Source organism: Hyperolius riggenbachi, chromosome 3, assembly GCF_040937935.1.
Source record: "Hyperolius riggenbachi isolate aHypRig1 chromosome 3, aHypRig1.pri, whole genome shotgun sequence".
Lineage (NCBI taxonomy): Eukaryota > Metazoa > Chordata > Amphibia > Anura > Hyperoliidae > Hyperolius > Hyperolius riggenbachi.
This window is the reverse complement of record NC_090648.1, coordinates 483,857,255-483,876,188: the sequence shown is the minus strand read 5'-3', so window position 1 is coordinate 483,876,188 and position 18,934 is coordinate 483,857,255. Positions and strand designations below refer to the sequence as shown.

Sequence of the window (18,934 nt, the reverse complement as noted above, 5' to 3'; positions counted from 1 at the left end):
AAAACAATGAAAATGGCTTTTAGGGTTAAAATTAGTAGTACAAATCAACGTTTATCTGCTAACTTCCCAATTTGATAAACAGAAAAGCTCTCAACTGGGAACTTTAAAAGGAAATGCATAAATGAATTATTCGTAGAATATCAATTTAATAAGCGATATTCTACTGCTGGGTTCCAATAGTAAAATAAGACGTATGTCTTTTTTCAACCCAAATAACTATGTAACTATGTAACTACTGTATGTTAATGTTTACCAATATTTTACTATGGCTAAACATAACTCTCCCTCTATCGATGCCTAACCCTAAGAGCCCCGCAGATGGGGCCTAACCCTAACCCCTCCGACACCTAACCCTAAACCCCCCTCTCCCGACTAAACCTTAAACCCCTCCTTCTGCCACAGACAGAGCCGAGACAAGGTCCTCCAGCACCCAAGGCTGAGACACCAAAGTGCGCCCCTCCATCCCTCCCACCCCAGCCATCCATCACACACTGATTGCTATTAGACTAGGAGGTGCCCCAGGGCCCCCAACACCTTAATCCAGGCTTTCTCAACCAGGGTTCCTTGAGGACTCTGCAGAGGTTCCTTGGCATTTTACCCTATCGTGGGGGAAGTATAATAGAGCACACTATAATAGGTGGTACTGTAACAAGAAGCACTAAATTGGGGGGTCAGGAGACAGTATAATGAGTGGCAATGTAATAGGAGATAGTGAAGTTAGCAGCCTAACCTACTTAAAGACCATGCCTCCTGAAAAATAAATGTAGGGGTTCCTCGAGACCAAAAAATTGTTTGCAGGGGTTCCTTGAGATCCAAAAGTTATTTACAGGGTTCCTCCATGGTAAAAAGGTTGAGAAAGGCTGCCTTAATCTCTAGTTACTGTATCTGGCTTGCAGTCACTGCTATGTATCCCCTTTTCTTATTTCTCTCTGCTTCAAACACAACAGGGGAATGATAGCTGAGTGAGTTGTGTGCCCCCTCCTACACTGCGCCCTGAGGCTGGAGCCTCTCTCGCCTCGGCCCGGCCCTGGCCACAGAGCCGCAATTTGCAGCAAGAAAGTCAATTTGGGCACGCGGAGACACCGTCGCGATTTGCGGGCAAACAAGTTAACTATGCTTGAGGCTTGCAGATAAACAAATTGCCGCAATACTGCAAGAGACAATGATTTTATTGGGCGCCAAAATTCCTATCGGGTGCCTCCAGACGCCGAAATGTATCTTCTTTACCGCATATGGCAGCCATTATAAAAGTGCGGTTTGTAGCAAAGAAGGTAAATTTCAGCGCCCAGAGGTGCCGATACTGGACACCGCTGTGCGCCAAATTTCCATTCTCTGATACATATTGCGGCTTTTATAATAGGCGCCTATGGCGGCACCATTTTTTTCATAAGGGCTCCAGGGTCCTTTTTACTAATTCGAAGGGGAATATTTCGAAGGGAACCTGAAGTGCCTGGCTTCTGTGCTGATGTTCTGCAACTTATACTATAAGGCAGGGAACACACCTATTCGTGCTCGTTTTGACTGCCACTCTGCCATAGCTTCATGATTTTCTCCACATGATGCATGCATTCGCAATTACAATGTATTGTGCCGCACCAAAAAATCGTGGCAGAAAATGCTGAAATATGCGTGCAGGAAAATATGAATGAAGAACGTCAGGATTCCCGTCTGCCTAAGCCGATGGCCCAGAATGAGCATGCAGATCGGATGCCCTGACTCTCATGTGAATAAGCTAGCTGCCTGCTTGTTGCAGGGCTGTGACTCAAACACAATTGAAGCCAAAAGCTCAGCCTGAGAGCCAGGCAACCAGCATTGTTTACAAGGGAATGAAGATGGCAGCCTCCGTATTCCTCTCACCAGAGGCATATCTAGAGGGGTGCAGGCGGCTCATGCCATGGGCACCACAGCACCATGGGCGCCATGGCTGTCCCCTCCTCCTCTCTCGTGCTCCACTTCCATACTGAGGGATGCCGCTTGTTACTTATAGTTGGGGGGATAACTCTACCTGTGACCTAGATCCTGGCCCAACACAGTTCATGCTGAACTGCCCCGACCTGTTTGTACCGGTATTCCTAAAAATTGTTAACTGTTCCTTAAAATCAGGGATATTTCCTGCTTTACTGAAGGAAGCAATCATCAGGCCTCTCCTCAAAAAACCCTCCCTGGACCCAGATGCAATGACCAGCTACAGACCTGTCTCTAACCTTCCCTTTCTGGGCAAGCTAATTGAAAAAGCTGTTTACCTCCAGCTAGAAGCCAAAATCCTACAAAACAACAGTTATGACCCATTCCAGTCTGGCTTCAGGAAACACCACAGCACTGAAACGGCCCTCATCCAAATATGCAACCACCTGCTCATGGCAAGAGACAGAGGAGAGTGCTCCATCCTCATACTGCTAGACCTTTCTGCAGCCTTTTATACAGTTGACCATGACATCTTGATAAACAGGCTACAGGAATACTGCGGCATTGATGGCATAGTTCTTCAGTGGTTCCAATCCTTCTTGAGTGGCAGAACCCACAAAGTGTCTATGGGGCCCTTCCTGTCCACCCAGTGGCGTAGCTATGGAGCTGTGGGCCCCGATGCAAGTTTTACAATGGGGCCCCCCTAGCACTCTATACATAACAATTGATACGACGTACCAAAACCTGCCAATGGCAACTACAGTGTCAGAGGTGCAAGAAGGGGATGGGGAACAGTTTGTTAATGATTACCACTAATCAAAGTATCTATTAGAAGTGATTATTATGAGCAGTGGACTAATAGAGAGCTAATACTGTAATTGAGGGAGGGCCCTTCGGGGCCCCTCTGGCCCAAGGGCCCCGATGCGGCCGCTACCTCTGCACCCCCTATTGCTACGCCCCTGTGTCCACCCCTGTATCACTTAGGTATGGGGTGCCCCAGGGCTCAATCCTCTCTCCCCTGCTTTTCACGATTTACATGTTACCGCTGGGAAAACTAATCCAAAAACATGGCCTGACATACCACTGCTATGCAGACGACACTCAACTATATCTTTCCTTCAAGCCTGGTGTGACAGACCCAACTCTAACTATAAACGCCTGCTTACGTGAACTACAGCAATGGATGAATGACAACTGGCTGAAACTAAATGCAGACAAAACTGAAATCCTTCTGATAGGAGGGCAGAGCATGATAACAAAACAACTTAACTTGCAGTCTTCACCACTGGGAATAGGAGGCACGGATCTGCGCAGCTCTGATCATGTGCGTAGCCCGGGAGTTCTAATTGATTGGGATTTAAACTTCAGAACTCAAATCTCTGCTGTGGTGAAATCATCCTATTTTCACCTGAAGAACATTGCAAAAATCAAGCACCTCATACCCCCAGAAGATCTGCCAACCTTAGTCCACGCCTTCATCACATCCCGACTGGACTACTGCAATGCTCTCTACACTGGCCTTCCAAAAAAGGTCTTGTACCGACTACAGCTGATACAGAATACTGCTGCCAGACTGCTAACCAACCAACCCCGTCACTGCCACATAATGCCAGTCCTGCACTCCCTTCACTGGCTACCTATAGAATGGAGGGTCCTATTCAAGATCGGCCTACTGACATTTAAATCCCTGAATAATTTAGGCCCTGCCTGGATACATGAAAGATATGTTGCAGCTGCGTAGCAATCCCCGCATTCTCAGATCAACAGGTTCTAATAATCTAGTCATACCCAGAGTCCACTTGGAAACTTTTGGTCCCAGAGCCTTCTGTCATGCTGCCCCTACGTTTTGGAACTCCTTACCTCAACAGATCAGGACAGCTCCATCCCTGGACGTGTTTAAATCCAGACTGAAAACCCACCTGTTCAGTTTGGCATTTGCAGAAATATAACTTTTGTTGTGTGAATACTTCATCCTACTAATTACTGAATCTGAGAGAGCCTAAGCGCTTTGAGTCCTAAGGGAGAAAAGCGCTATAGAAATGTTATTGTATTGTATTGTATTGTAGCAACCTATACTGCGGGAGCTACCTACATGGGGGGGGGGCTCTTTTAAATACCTATGCTGGGAGGGGGGCACCTCTGGCTACCTATACTGGGGTGGACACAACTCTGGATATCCATACTGGAGAAAAACCTCCAGTATGGATATGGGGCGCAATTTCAATGTTTGCCATAGGCGCTATATTACCCAGATATGCCCCTGCCTCTCACTTAAAGAGAATCTGTACTCTAAAATTCTTACAATAAAAAGCATACCATTCTATTCTTTTTGTTCTCCTGGGCCCCTCTGTGCTGTTTCTGCCACTCCCTGCTGCAATCCTGGCTTGTAATTACCAGTTTTAGGCAGTGTTTACAAACAAAAGACATAGCAAGTGATACGCTAAAAGGAGCTCAGTGTGTGAGTCATACAGAGTGTGCAGGGGGCCTGGAGAGGGTGTGTATAGCTTATATCCAATCACAAGCAGCACAGCACATTCCAGCCTGAGTGCCTGAGCCCGACAAAGCCGACAGAGGAGAGAAGATTAGATCATATAACAGAGATAATACAGCCACTGTGCAACTAGGAAAGGCTGCAGTAAGACAGACCACATTAGAACAAGTATAGGAACTTATGGGATAGCAGAAATAAGGATGAAAATTTTGTTACAGAGTCTCTTTAAGTTTCCCTTTAAATAACTGGACAAACATAACAGTGAAATCGTTCTTCCTACCTCTTTTCTCCTTCTGTTGCCGTCCCGTCAAAGAACATATGGACGTCGTAATATTCTCCCAGGTACATCGAGATGCTCTTCTTTTCATGATCTTTGTAATCCACTGAAATGATGAAACATGCAGCATTACATATACATAGTGCCCAATTTACTTCCCATCATTATAGGAACCTTTCCAGCTCCTGTCACACGTAGGAGGGGAGTGGTGCCCACGTTACCCCTCCCACTGCTATTGATTGGATGTGCAGGGTGGCAGTTATCGATCAGCAGAGGGAGTGGGGAGGAGTCACGACATGGTGAGGTGGGGTGGGGGGGTTGTTAAAGAGCACCTGAACTGATGGAGGCTTTTCCTCTTAAACAATACCAGTTGCCTGGCTGCCCTGCCGGTCTCTTTGGCTGCAGTTGTGTCTGAATCACACTCCTGAAACAAGCATGTGGCTAATCTTGTCATACTTCACTCAGAGCGCCTGATATGCATGCTTGTTAGTGGCCCATAGATAATAGTATTGGAGGCAAAAGATCAGCAGGACAGCCAGGCAATATGCAATGTTTAAAAGGAAATAAATATGTCAGCCTCCATATCCCTCTCAGTTTAGGTGTGCTTTAAACTGAGGCAGGGGCGTCACTGGGCTGAAGCAGCCAGGATTGGTGGATGAGGTCACATGACCCTTGAAGTTCAGCACCTCATGGGAGAAGATGAAAGAGGTTTGATAGATCGAAGTTCATTGTTAGGTTGTATATACACATGCAGTGTATCTATACTCCCCACCAGGGCCTAGGCAGAGGTGAGATAGGCTTCAGCCTCAGGGTGCAGTGTAGGAGGGGGGCAGAGGAAGAGGTGAGAGAGGCTCCAGCCTCAGGGCGCAGTGTAGGAGGGGGCGCACAACTCGCTCAGCTATCATTCCCTTATAGCGTTTGTAGCAGAGAGAAATAAGAAAAGGGGATACATAGCAGTGACTTCAAGACAGATAACTAGAGATTAAGAGCCCTTTCCCACTATGGCGGTGCAGTGCGGCAAATTGATACTCCATGGAAGTGCCTTATCTAACGCGCTTCAATGTCTACATTACTGCGCAGCAACTGCGGCGATCTGCGGCGGACCAAAAATCATGTAAGTCTATGGTAAGGGGCGCACTTTAAAAAAAAAAACCTGCAATTATCTGCATTGCGCATGCGCTAAAGCATATTTTAGAAATACGCTTCCGTGCACGTCATAGATTGCTGAACAGGAAGTGAGCGTAACTTCCTGCTTAGCCGGATGCCAAACGGAGAATACCGCATGGTAATGTGGCATTCCCCGAAGGCCAGTTTTTGGCGGTGCGGCAGCAATGCGCAGTGTGAAACTGGCCCTAGGTGTTGGGGGCCCTGGGGCGCCTCTTAGTCTAATAGCAATCAGTGTGTGACGGCTGGGGTGGGAGGGATGGAGGGGCGCACTTTGGTGTCTCAGCCTTGGGTGCTGGAGGACCTTGTCCCGGCTCTGAGAATCCAATCCTGCCAGCCATTTCATTGATAAGGTGTGAAAACTTCTCCCAGGATAAATGCATATGATCAGTGTAAAAATGTTGGGCCGTTAACTCGGAGGTGATGAGGAGTTCTGAGTAAAATCCAAGGTGTTGAACTCCAGTCCTCAAGGGCCATATCTATGTCAGTGTTAGGGCTCATTTCCACTATCACGAATTCGCATGCGTTTTTCGCATGCAAATTCGCATAGCAATACAAGTGAATGGGACTGTTTCCACTTGTCAGGATTCCTTTGCGTTTTTCTGTGCAGAAAAAATTCGCATGGCAGAGCCATCAGAATTCGCATGCCGCATACCGCTATGCGAATCGCATACAATGTATTTAATAGGAAATTCGCATGAGGTTTTGGTATGCGAATTTTCATGCGAATTTTCATAGAATTCGCATAGAAACAATGGAAAAGCACACCAGCACTGCCATGGTTAAATTCGCATGCATCATCATCCATGCGAATTCGTGTGCGAATTCGCATGAAAATTCGCATGGACCCGCATGCGAATTTCGCATCCGCATGCGAATTTTTCCCGCGGCGATTCGCACCGCACAAGTGGAAATGCAGCCTTAAGGTTGGACGGAGGAATGGAGAAATGTGTTCTACTTGATGGCCCACCCCTTTCCTGATTCAGTCGGATGAATTCAATTGAGCTGTGCCAAAAATGTGTCAGGACCTCGGCCTTTGAGGACTGGAGTTCAACATCCCTGGAATTAGTCTTAAAACCATAAAGGTGGCTAAATTGGATAAAGAAGGCCACACACGTACCTACGAGAGAGAACGTGTGCTTCTGACAGTCCCCGGCCACCATATAGCTACAATCTCCAACAAAATCATAGAAGGTCCCATCAAACGTCCTGATGTGGCTCTTCCCAAACAGGCTGCACCGTGACAAAGAGGACCAGTCCGGCATTCCAAACACATCCAGAGGACATCCTACGGTGAACACAAAAGATCAGATTAGCCAGAGAAGGAACGTCTGAACATTTATGGTGATATGTCCATGCCATTGTTTAAAAATTCACAATAATTTTTTCCAATTAAAAATAATTAAACAAATGTACACAATTACTGAATGATGTGATCCATGGACCACTTTCTAATAAAACATTAAAGTGTGACACAAACTGAAGAGGCTTCCTACAGAAACACAAGCCCAACCCTCTTTTTTACATGTGTAAAAAAGAGATTACATGTGTCATGTGGCATTGCCTTTAGGGCTCTTTCACACTACAGGCAGCAGTAAAAGGCTAAAACGCTGCGTTTTGGCTGCTGGCGTTTTTAAGGAGTTTTCAAAGCGTTTTTAAGGCGTTTTAACGCCAATACATTAGTATCAATTGTATTGAGAAACGCAGCGGTCAGCCCTAAAAAAGCTCCTGGGAGCTTCAAAACGCAGCGTTAAGTGTGAAAGATAAAATGAAAGTCTATGGATTTTCATTTTACCTAGGCAAACGCCAACTTCGGCTGTGGCATTAAAACGCCGAAAAAGCCCGCTGGTGTGAAAGGGCCCTTAGTAACTAAAGCTTCTGCTGATTAAAGAAGAGGGATACCCATTCCACCCCTCAACCAGGCTTAACCACCCTGGCGTTCTATTAAGATCGCCAGGGCAGCTGCATGAGGGTTTTTTTTAAATTAAAAAAAAACTATTTCATGCAGCCAACTGAAAGTTGGCTGCATGAAAGCCCACTAGATGGCGCTCCGGAGGCGTTCTTCTGATCGCCTCCGGCGGCCAAAAGTAACACGGAAGGCCGCAATGAGCGGCCTTCCGTGTTTTGTTTACTACGTCGCCATGGCGACGAGCGGAGTGACGTCATGGACGTCAGCCGACGTCCTGACGTCTGCCGCCTCCGATCCAGCCCTTAGCGCTGGCCGGAACTATTTGTTCCGGCTGCGCAGGGCTCAGGCGGCTGGGGGGACCCTCTTTCGCCGCTGCTCGCGGCGGATCGCCGCAGAGCGGCGGCGATCGGGCAGCACACGCAGCTGGCAAAGTGCCGGCTGCGTGTGCTGCTCTTTATTTGATCAAAATCGGCCCAGCAGGGCCTGAGCGGCACCCTCTGGCGGTAATGGACGAGCTGAGCTCGTCCATACCGCTAAGGTGGTTTAATAATGATGCACACTGAAGTATCACTCTAGAAATTAGCATAGGCTTACTCCGTAAAAGGTCTACTCTTTGAGTAACTCTTATTTTTAAAACTGCAATCTGATTGCCTAAACAGGCCAATCGGGGCACCGTCCAGGACCATTTTCTGGTGATCCTGACAATGGTTGCCCAGTGGAAACTAAGGCTTGGATTACATGGATAGATACAGATTGACCACTTCTCCAATGAATGAATGAGAACATCCATCAAGGAGTTTGTGGTAGGCTTTTGTGAGTTACCACAATTGATCTTGCTACTTGCAGCTTCCAGAAGGACACTGTTCTAAAACGAAATGCATTGATAGTCAACTTCCTGGAAATGCCTTCAGTTCGTTTCTGCAAATGCCTAGGAAGTGGGAGATTTACTGGAGGCAGTTGAGAAGATGTTAACGGCAAAGATTCAGCATTGTTTGCGTGAACCGATCCTCAGATGATTGTCGAAATCAGGGCAGTTTCTAGGCTATAGAGCTCACAAGGCGAGGGTGTATAAATTGTGTTCCCCCCTCCCCCCAATGCAATGTGGCAGCCAGAGTGCCCCACCTGTAAGGTAGCCACAGTGTCCCAGGAAGGTAGCCGGTATGCCCCCAATAAGGTAGCCAGAGTGCCCCCCATAAGGTAGCCAGAGTACACACCATACGGTAGCCAGAGTGCCCTCATAAAGTAGCCAGAGTGTCCCCATACGGTAGCCAGAGTGCCCATAAAGTATCCAGTGGAGGAGGGGGGCACTCAGCTAAATGTGACACTACATCGCATCGCCTTCCTGGTCTTTGGTGTTCTGTCCCACTGGTAACAGCGCCCCCCGTGATGTCATCATAGGGGGCGTTGTTACCAGTGCGGCAAAACACCGAAGACCAGGAAGGAGATGCAGTGTAGTGTTACATTTTGCTGCGTTGGATCTCGGCTAGGTGAGTCATACTCCCTCTGTGCACTTTGTGCATGCTCCCCCCTCACAGCTGCACCCAGGAATTGGACTGGAATTGGACCAATTAAATTAAATAAATAAGCTTCTGCATTTAATCTAATTCCTGGCTGCATATATTTGCATATAATTAGCACACAGTTTGCATCAAATTGAATTTATTAGCATCTCATTGACCATGGTGTAACTGGTAGTGGTGACATTTCTATAGCGGTCTCACCTGGTGACAGTAGACAGGCCAGAACGATGGCGACCAGCTGCAGGAATCCCATCTGTATGGAAAACACACATTTATTAATCACATTAAAGAGAATCTGTACTCTAAAATTCTTACAATAAAAAGCATACCATTCTATTCATTATGTTCTCCTGGGCCCCTCTGTGCTGTTTCTGCCTCTCCCTGCTGCAATCCTGGCTTGTAATTGCCATTTTTATGCAGTGTTTACAAACAAAATACATAGCAAGTGATAGGCTGAGAGTAGCTCAGTGTTTGAGTCATACAGAGTGTGCAGGGGGCCTGGAGAGGGTGTGTATAGCTTATATCCAATCACAAGCAGCACAGCACATTCCAGCCTGAGTGCCTGAGCCCGACAGAGCCGACAGAGGAGAGAAGATTAGATTATATAACAGAAATAATACAGCCACAGTGCAACTAGGAAAGGTTGCAGTTAGACAGAACACATCAGAACAGCTATAGGAACATATAGGATAGAAGAAATAAGGCTCAAAATTTTGTTACAGAGTCTCTTTAAGTTTGGTAGAAGAACGCTGATCTTCAAGCAGTGACATTGTTATTATGTATATAGTGGTAAAAAGAGTGGCACTCACTATATATAAAGGGGATTGGTGTGCCCAAGCCTCAGCAGACCCCCGCACCTTGGGATCCAAACAGTCAGCAAGCAAGGTAGAAGCGGGCACTCCCATATAAATAAAGCTCTTTTATTGAAAAATCAATAAAAACAAGTGGCTATACGGCGACAGCCCGCTATTTCTACTCTCAGACCTTTTTCAAGCACTGGGCCAGGTCTAGATTTACCATAAAGCACTGTAGGGACGTGCCTACAGGCGCCTAATGGTGGAAAGGCGGCTCGTTCCCCTCCCCAAGCTCCTCCCTCCCTCCATACCTATGCAGAGTCCTGATGAGAGTGTAAATGACAGGTTACTCATCCTGCTCTGGACAATCCACTGCCGAGATCTCCCTTTAGTCAGGGGCACCTCTAGCTACTCAATTCTGAGGGTACTTCTAGCTACATAGTGCTAAGAGATAACTGTAGCTACCAATGACAGGAAAGGGAAGTAAGGGGGAAGCAACAGCTGGAACAGCCAGCACACTTGTGGTGCATTTTGGAGGGATTTGTAGGGTCATGGAGGGCGGAGACTAGGATGCGAGGACATCTGTGCCTATAGAATCCTGTGAGGTAAATCCAGGCCTGCACTGGGCACTTCGGCTTAAAAAAGGGCAGAGACCAAAAACAGCGGGCTGTCGCCGTATAGCCACTCGTTTTTATTGATGTTTCAATAGAAGAGCTTTATTTATACGGGAGTGCCAGCCTCTACCTTGCTTGGTGACATTGTTATTACACAGCAGTATTTTTTCTGGTGTTTAGCAAATTACATTAAAAAATACATAGGAAAGATTGCACGTAACTTGTAATGTTTTAAAGTTCTTTCTGCATCTCCACCTCATATGGGTTTATTTTATTTTTTTTCTTTTTACATAAGAGATTGTCACTTTACTGCAATAGTGCAAATGTCTAAATGTCTTAATTATTGGCCAGTTTCACCACCTTCATGAGGTATGAGGTGACGGATTTTGAATACTATGAGCAGATTGTGTAGGTAAGAAATCATATTATTATAATTTAGTATTTATATAGCGATGTCTTGTCACGTATCTGTCCTTCTGAGGGGCTCCCAATCTGTTCTCTACCAGAGTCATATGTCTATGTATGTACCGTGTAGTGTATGTATCTTAGCCTAGGGCCAATTTAGGGGGAAGCCAATTAACTTAAAGAGAAACCGTGACCAAGAATTGAACTTCATCCCAATCAGTAGCTGATACCCCCTTTCCCATGAGAAATCTATTCCTTTTCTCAAACAGATCATCAGGGGGCTCTGTATGGCTGATATTGTGGTGAAAACCCTCCCATAGCGTGATGTCATGACCATGGTCCACTCCTGACAGTTTCCTGTCTCTGAACCTCATTGCATTGTGTGAAATAACAACTGTTTACAGCTGTTTCCAACTGCCAAAAAAGCAAGCAGCATCTCCTTCTACTGACATCACCTGCCAGCAGTAAAAATGTCACCATGTCATAAATGTCAGAATGTAAATCAGGGAGAGGAAAGATTTTACAACGGGCAACACTGACTAAAGCATTTATACATAATTATTGTAAAGATGAAGCACTTTTTTATTACATTGTTTTCACTGGAGTTCCTCTTTAACAGTATGTTTTTTTGGATGTGGGGGGAAACCAGAGAGCCTGGAGGAAACCCACACAGACACAAGGAGAACATACAAACTCCGCGCAGAAAGTGCCCTTGCTGGGATTTGAAACAGGGCCCCAGCACTGCAAGGCGAGAGTGCTAAGCTGTGGCGTAGCAATAGGGGTTGCAGAGGTAGCGACCCCACCAGGGCCCGTGGACCAGAAGGGCCCAGTAGGGACCTTCCTTCACCCACGTCATTAGCTCTTTATTGTCTTATGCTGGTAGTGATCACCTCTATATGTTCCTTGATTACATGTATAGACTGTTCCCCTCCCCAGCTTACACCTCTCTGACACTGCAGCTGTCCCCTCCCCAGCTTACACCCCTCTGACACTGCAGCTGTCCCCTCCCCTGCTTACACCTCTCTGACACTGCAGCTGTCCCCTCCCCTGCTTACACCTCTCTGACACTGCAGCTGTCCCCTCCCCTGCTTACACCTCTCTGACACTGCAGCTGTCCCCTCCCCAGCTTACACCCCTCTGACACTGCAGCTGTCCCCTCCCCTGCTTACACCTCTCTGACACTGCAGCTGTCCCCTCCCCAGCTTACACCTCTCTGACACTGCAGCTGTCCCCTCCCCAGCTTACACCCCTCTGACACCACAGCTGTCCCCTCCCCAGCTTACACCTCTCTGACACCGCAGCTGTCCCCTCCCCAGCTTACGCCCCTCTGACACCGCAGCTGTCCCCTCCCCAGCTTACACCCCTCTGACACCGCAGCTGTCCCCTCCCCAGCTTACACCTCTCTGACACCGCAGCTGTCTCCTCCCCAGCTTACACCCCTCTGACACCGCAGCTGTCCCCTCCCCAGCTTACACCCCTCTGACACCGCAGCTGTCCCCTCCCCAGCTTACACCCCTCTGACACCGCAGCTGTCCCCTCCCCAGCTTACACCTCTCTGACACCGCAGCTGTCTCCTCCCCAGCTTACACCTCTCTGACACTGCAGCTGTCCCCTCCCCTGCTTACACCTCTATGACACTGCAGCTGTCCCCTCCCCAGCTTACACCTCTCTGACACTGCAGCTGTCCCCCCCCCCTGCTTACACCTCTCTGACACTGCAGCTGTCCCCTCCCCAGCTTACACCCCTCTGACACCGCAGCTGTCCCCTCCCCAGCTTACACCTCTCTGACACCGCAGCTGTCCTTGGCAGGTTATGGTGCTTTATCAATTGTTATATAGAGAGCGCTTGAGGGGGGTCAGTGTAAAACTTGCAGTGGGGCCCAGAGCTCCTAAGCTACTGGTGCTTCTGGTGCAAAGCACTCTGCCACCGTGCTGCTATCATACTTCATGGAGGTGGTAAAATTGTCCAGTCATTGACCAATCAAAATTGCATGTGTGTACTCCTAAGTGACTGGAGATGGTCAATGAGATATACTAATAATTTCAACTTGTATTAAAATGATATGCAGCTTGGAATCCATCCAAAAATTAACAGGAATTGCATTTGGTTGGGAGAATCCCAAACTGAACATCATTTGTAAAAAAAAAATAAAAAAATGCACGTAATCTGGAATTATTTGCATGTCAATGACCATTTCATTTGACTTAAAAAAAGGGTGCATTGTTCTTTGTGGAGCTATGTTATCTTTATTGCACAATAGCAAAAACAGGCCTACCTACAACTACAAAGCATACCTGTCATGCCAGCAGCTGAAAGTGGATCCGAGATGAACTTTTACTCATTGCATAATTGTGTTCCTCTCCTATTGTTTATATGGCATTCCTCAAGCCAGATACTTTTTTGTTTTTGTCTTAATACTCGAATTCCCTATAAACTAAACAAGCCACGCCCACAGGTTTTCAGAGAGCCAAGGCACTTTCAGACAGTAGCAAGGGCTCATGGGAGCTCAGTCTGGGCAGGAGGAGGGGGAGGTATTACTAGCCAGAGATTTCGGAGACAGAGGGGAGGAGGGAGGGGGAGGGGGGATTAGGTTTTTTTTTGCTCAAGATACAGATAAGCCTGCCTCTGTGTAATGTTTACAAACAACATGGCTGCTGTCATTGTATCACAGGAAGAAATAATCAAATTTTATTAAAGCTGTTTGCAGCTAGATTTGCTGTGTAAACTATTTAAGCTTTAGATAAGATATATAGACAAGTTACTTATTATGGTTAGTTTTTCATCTCGGATTCACTTGAAGCTTAACCAATTTTCACATATTTGTTGTAATATTCAACTTCACTGTAAGCGAGTTATGCAATAAGCAGTGAAGCCTTGATATGGCCATACAATATTTTGCCTTTTTTGGGGGGAAGTCGAAGAAAGAGCGATTTATTTTTTCAGATTTTTCAATAACTATCTGTGAGTCTTGGTTAATTTAAAAAAAAAATGAATAGTTAATAGGGAATTGGTTTGATTTTCCAAACAGCACAATCAAGTAAGAAAATTAATTGAATTTATACTTATTTTTTAAACGATTTCTCCCCCCCCCCCCCCCCTCCCCTTTCTTAGGTCAGTAACAGCCAAGGAGCCATCATTTTTTAAATGAAGTGAGCCACAGCAATGCCTGTTTATAATTATCGTGACAGGTTCACTTTTCACTTCAAACACAGGTTGGCAATTTCTATGTCTGTTCTACACAATAAAGAGCAGGTCTGAGTCTCATGCTTATCAAACCTTTACACAGTATCATCCTCTACAAGTGTAGAATGTAATAGAGGATAAAGGTTTTGTTCTTATTGTTGTGTAATTTCCTCATCATCAGGTAAACTGTTAAAAATATTATATTAGATTTTTTCATATATTTCTGTTTCATTTTACAAAGTAAATTGAATAAGTTACATCACTCGCTCTCCTTTTCCAAAATGTAATGTCCCTACCAAAGCATAGAGTCAGCTATGGCACAACTAATAATTCATCTACTGATTTGTTTTGTTTGGGATGTGGGTGGAAACTGGAGCACCTGGAGAAAGCCCACACAAACATGGGGAGAACACACAAACTCTATGCGGACAGAGTATTTGCTGGAAATGAAACCTGGGACTCGAGCTCAAAGGTGAGAGATTTTATTTTTGTAAAGGAAAAAATGATTTGTTACAAATAAACATTTACATTTTGTTTTTAGTTTTGCAACTCCATCTGTTGCTTTTAATGACATTTTATAACAACAAATCAGGGGCGTAACAATAGCACCTGCAAGGGATGCAGCGGCAGGGGGGGCCTTAGGGGGAGAAGCCTGTGGGGGGGGGGGGGGGTCTGGCTCTGGGGCCCTCCAGGGCCATTTTTAGGGGCAGGAGGGAGCACAGTGCAGGAAAGGGGAGCAGCAGGCACAAACAGCAGTGGGGAGGGGGGCCCAACTCCCCCCTTCCTTTACATCGGGCTAAAATCAACGCCCCCCTCCCTCCAGAAACGACAGCGTGGGGGAGGGGGGCATCCAAAGTTTTGCAGGGGGGCCCAGTGATTTCTAGTTATGCCCCTGCAACAAATCTTTTGTTACTATAAACTAAAGATATGATAATGCCATGATGAATTTAAGCCTCAGTCAACAAATGATGAGATTTAGCTACCAATTGTACAGACTTGGCTATCATAGCAATAAAGCACTTTACAGCTTACAGAACATGCCAGGCTAACCTGCAGAGCGAGTTCCAAACAAGGGAATCTTTATTTGTAAAAAATTTTTATGATCTTATGCAAATTACGTCATTATTATTCATAATATTTAATGGGAAAAAAATGACTGAAAAACACAAAAAATAATACATAATAAATTCTAGGAAGGCAAAACCATATTCCTAGTTACATCAGTCATTGCAATATATATTTTTGTATGGCATTTTCCCCTCACATATAATCACTTATGATTTACTTTTAAATACAGCTGACAATATAATTATTGCTGTTAAAAACAATGGTCCATATGCAATTTACTTTTTCACCAGAGTTATCTCCTAGGAGATCATTTTCATTTTCTCTTTAAACTAACTTTTCAGCATTTTACAATTGAGAAAGTACCCAAATGTTGGTGAAATAGTACTATCAAATTCATATTGAGTATTTTCAGCACTTTGCAATGGAAATAGTACTAAAAAGTAGGTGAAAAAGTACTACCAACATGATTTTGAGTATCTTTTTGCTTGCTGATGATTTAAAGAGACTCCGTAACAAAAATTGCATCCTGTTTTTTATCATCCTACAAGTTCCAAAAGCTATTCTAATGTGTTCTGGCTTACTGCAGCATGTTCTACTATCACCATCTCTGTAATAAATCAACTTATCTCTCTCTTGTCAGACTTGTCAGGCTGTGTCTGGAAGGCTGCCAAGTTCTTCAGTGTTGTGGTTCTGTGATGCATCTCCCACCTCCAGGCCCCTCTCTGCACACTGCCTGTGTATTATTTAGATTAGTGCAGCTTCTCTCTGCTCTATTATCTTTTACAAGCTGGATAAATCGTCCTCTGAGCTGGCTGGGCTTTCACATACTGAGGAATTACATACAGGCACAGCTGTCTGCACTCTGCAGGAAGAAACAGCCTGACACTTCAGTGGAAGATAGCTGCAGGGGGAAAGAAGCACACAAATGATCTCTTGAGATTAAAAAGGAAGGGTGTATACAGCCTGCTTGTGTATGGATGTATTTTCTATGTGTGGACATGCTGTACATCAACCTACTTCCTGTTTTGGTGGCCATTTTGTTTGTTTATAAACAAACTTTTTAAAACTGTTTTTAACCACTTTTAATGCGGCGGGGAGCGGCGAAATTGTGACAGAGGGTAATAGGAGATGTCCCCTAACGCACTGGTATGTTTACTTTTGTGCGATTTTAACAATACAGATTCTCTTTAAAATGCATTTTAATGACAATTTTGAAAATATGATCCAGGAGAAAACTCGGGAGAAAAGGTGAATTGCATATGGGCCATTGTATGAGAAGTTGTGAAAATATCACCTCGGAGAAAACTCAGATGAATAGGTGAATTGCATATGGGCCCATATGAAATTCACTTTTTCTTTTGAGATTTCTCCTGGGTGACATTTTTACAACTTGTCATAAAATACATGTTAAACCTCCAGTAAGCAAGTAAAAATACTCTAAATACATTTGATAGTACTTTTTCAACAACTTTTGAGTAATTTTTCAATTGTAACATGCTGAAAAGTTAGTTTAAAGAGAAGATGAACATTTTCTCCTAGGAGAAACCTCAGGTGAAAAAAAAGAATTGCATATGGCCCCATGTGTTTTTTTGTAGATTTAAATGTATTTTCAGAAGCCCTTTTTATGCCCCCGTCATGTTTAATTGTATTGAAAGGTAATAGTTTAATTGTAATCCAAACATTTTTATTTGAATAGTCTTTGCTTATTTCCTAATTCATTTAAATATGCGACTCATCCAGCTGCCTAGAGAGATTTCACAGTTTTAACATTGCATCATTGTAGGCAAAACAAAGTGGTTAAAGTACCAAAAAGTTGGTGATAAAGCGCTACCAAATTTATTTTAAGTATTTTCTTGATTGCTGGTGGTTTAAAAGGCATTTTATAAACAAGGCATTACATTATTACCTTGGAGAAAACTCTGAAAAAGTTATTTGCATAAGAGTGTGTGGGCCGTATGCAATTCACTTTTTCACCTGAGTTTTCTCCAAAGTGATATTTTTATAACTTGTCAATAAAAGGGGTTTTAAACCACCAGCAAGCATACAAATTCTCAAAATAATTTTGGCAGTACTTTTTCACCTTCTTTTTGGTACTTTTTCCATAGCAAAATGCTGAAAAGTTATTTTAAATCAAAGATGAAAAATTATCTCCTAGGAGAAAACGCAGGAGAAAAGGTAAATTGCATCTGGCCCTGTATGTTTCAAAAATAACTACCGGTACTTGTTTTATATTCAACTGCACTGAAATTCAAATGCAACAAAAGTAAACATTTACACATTCCAAAATTAAAATGACATCAAAAAGAGAATAAATCATGTATGAGTGTGATAGTGATTTGGTAAATCCTGAACCATTTAATGCAATTATTATTTTTATTACTGCACATTTTTTATTAGAAATAAAAAATGATTAAACATTAAAGAAATTGGTTAAGAACGTTAAATTTAGGAATATGGAGTTAAAAAAAATAAAGGAAAACAGGTTTAAGAATATAAATTAAAAAATAAAATACTTTAGAATAAGAATTAAAAAGTAAAAATAAGAGGACATTTAAGAACATAAACATGTTAAAAAAAAACATTTACAAAAAAAATCCTAAAAAATGTATATAAAAAAAAGCATTTCATTTCTATACAAACATCTAACACATTTTAAATCCAATAGAGTAAAAAAACAAAAAGATAGAAAATAAATAACAATGTGCATAGCAGGCAAACAATCCCCAGACACTCCCCATTCTAATTTGTGTAAATTACCTTGGTGTGTTTGAAGAGCCAGAAGAAAATGATGGTCAGAGGAACAGTTTTTAGCAGCCCATCGCTCCCGTCTGTGTGACTCCTCTGCTGGACCACACTGGGGTCTCCTAAAATTCTGACATTTTATGTATACTTAAGGCAGGAACTTTAGTTCATTGAAAGGAAAGATAAACTGTGAGTGTTACATCCGTCCAAACTCCAGCACAATGGTGTAAAACCGCTATCAGAAAAATCAGTTGGCTTAATTGCCAGACTGGAACAATACGAGGAAACAACTTTAAAAAAATAAAGAAAAAACTGTTCGCGAGTGATTAGGCCTTGAAAGGTTTTACAAAGCATCCATTGGTAAAGACTGATGAGCAAACAAAAATGGGAATGTTTTGTCCTGGCCTTGTTAAAAAGAGTCATAAATTAAACATTTTATTATGTGTTTCTGTTTTTATACCGTCGTCTTTAAATCGCTGGTTCTCAGCACATATACCTACCCCAAGGAGCTCTCTGATAAAATCATGGAGAATCCAAAGAAATCCTGTTTTTTTCTCATTGTCAATCTGTCATAACAAATGTTGAGTTATATAAATTAGTAAATAAACTGTCGGCAAACAGGAGAAGGGGTTTGGAATTATTCAACAATACCACAGAATATCTGGAAAACATGTATACATATTCTGCTATTAAATGTACCAGTTTCAAGGGGTATATCATATAACTTTATCCATTTAAGGAGTTAATAACTGTATACAAAATTTTAGATAGTGGTACTATAGGATATATACGATACTTTAGATGAAGGGAGAAACCCCAGTTTAGGTGGTCATTTCCTCACTCTGGATAGATACTGCAGAGA

The 18,934-nt window shown here is 43.8% G+C and overlaps 1 protein-coding gene across 1 annotated transcript in view; it reads right to left on the bottom strand.

The window, feature by feature from the left end:
• Window positions 1–18,195, bottom strand: part of VWF (von Willebrand factor) — a 297,479-nt gene extending 279,284 nt beyond the window's left edge. The window contains 4 exon segments of the mRNA XM_068278128.1: window positions 4,677–4,779; window positions 6,958–7,125; window positions 9,468–9,519; window positions 18,088–18,195. Of these exon segments, the coding sequence (XP_068134229.1) occupies window positions 4,677–4,779; window positions 6,958–7,125; window positions 9,468–9,519 (323 nt within the window). The 5' untranslated portion in view covers window positions 18,088–18,195.
• Between the last annotated feature and the right edge of the window lie 739 nt (window positions 18,196–18,934).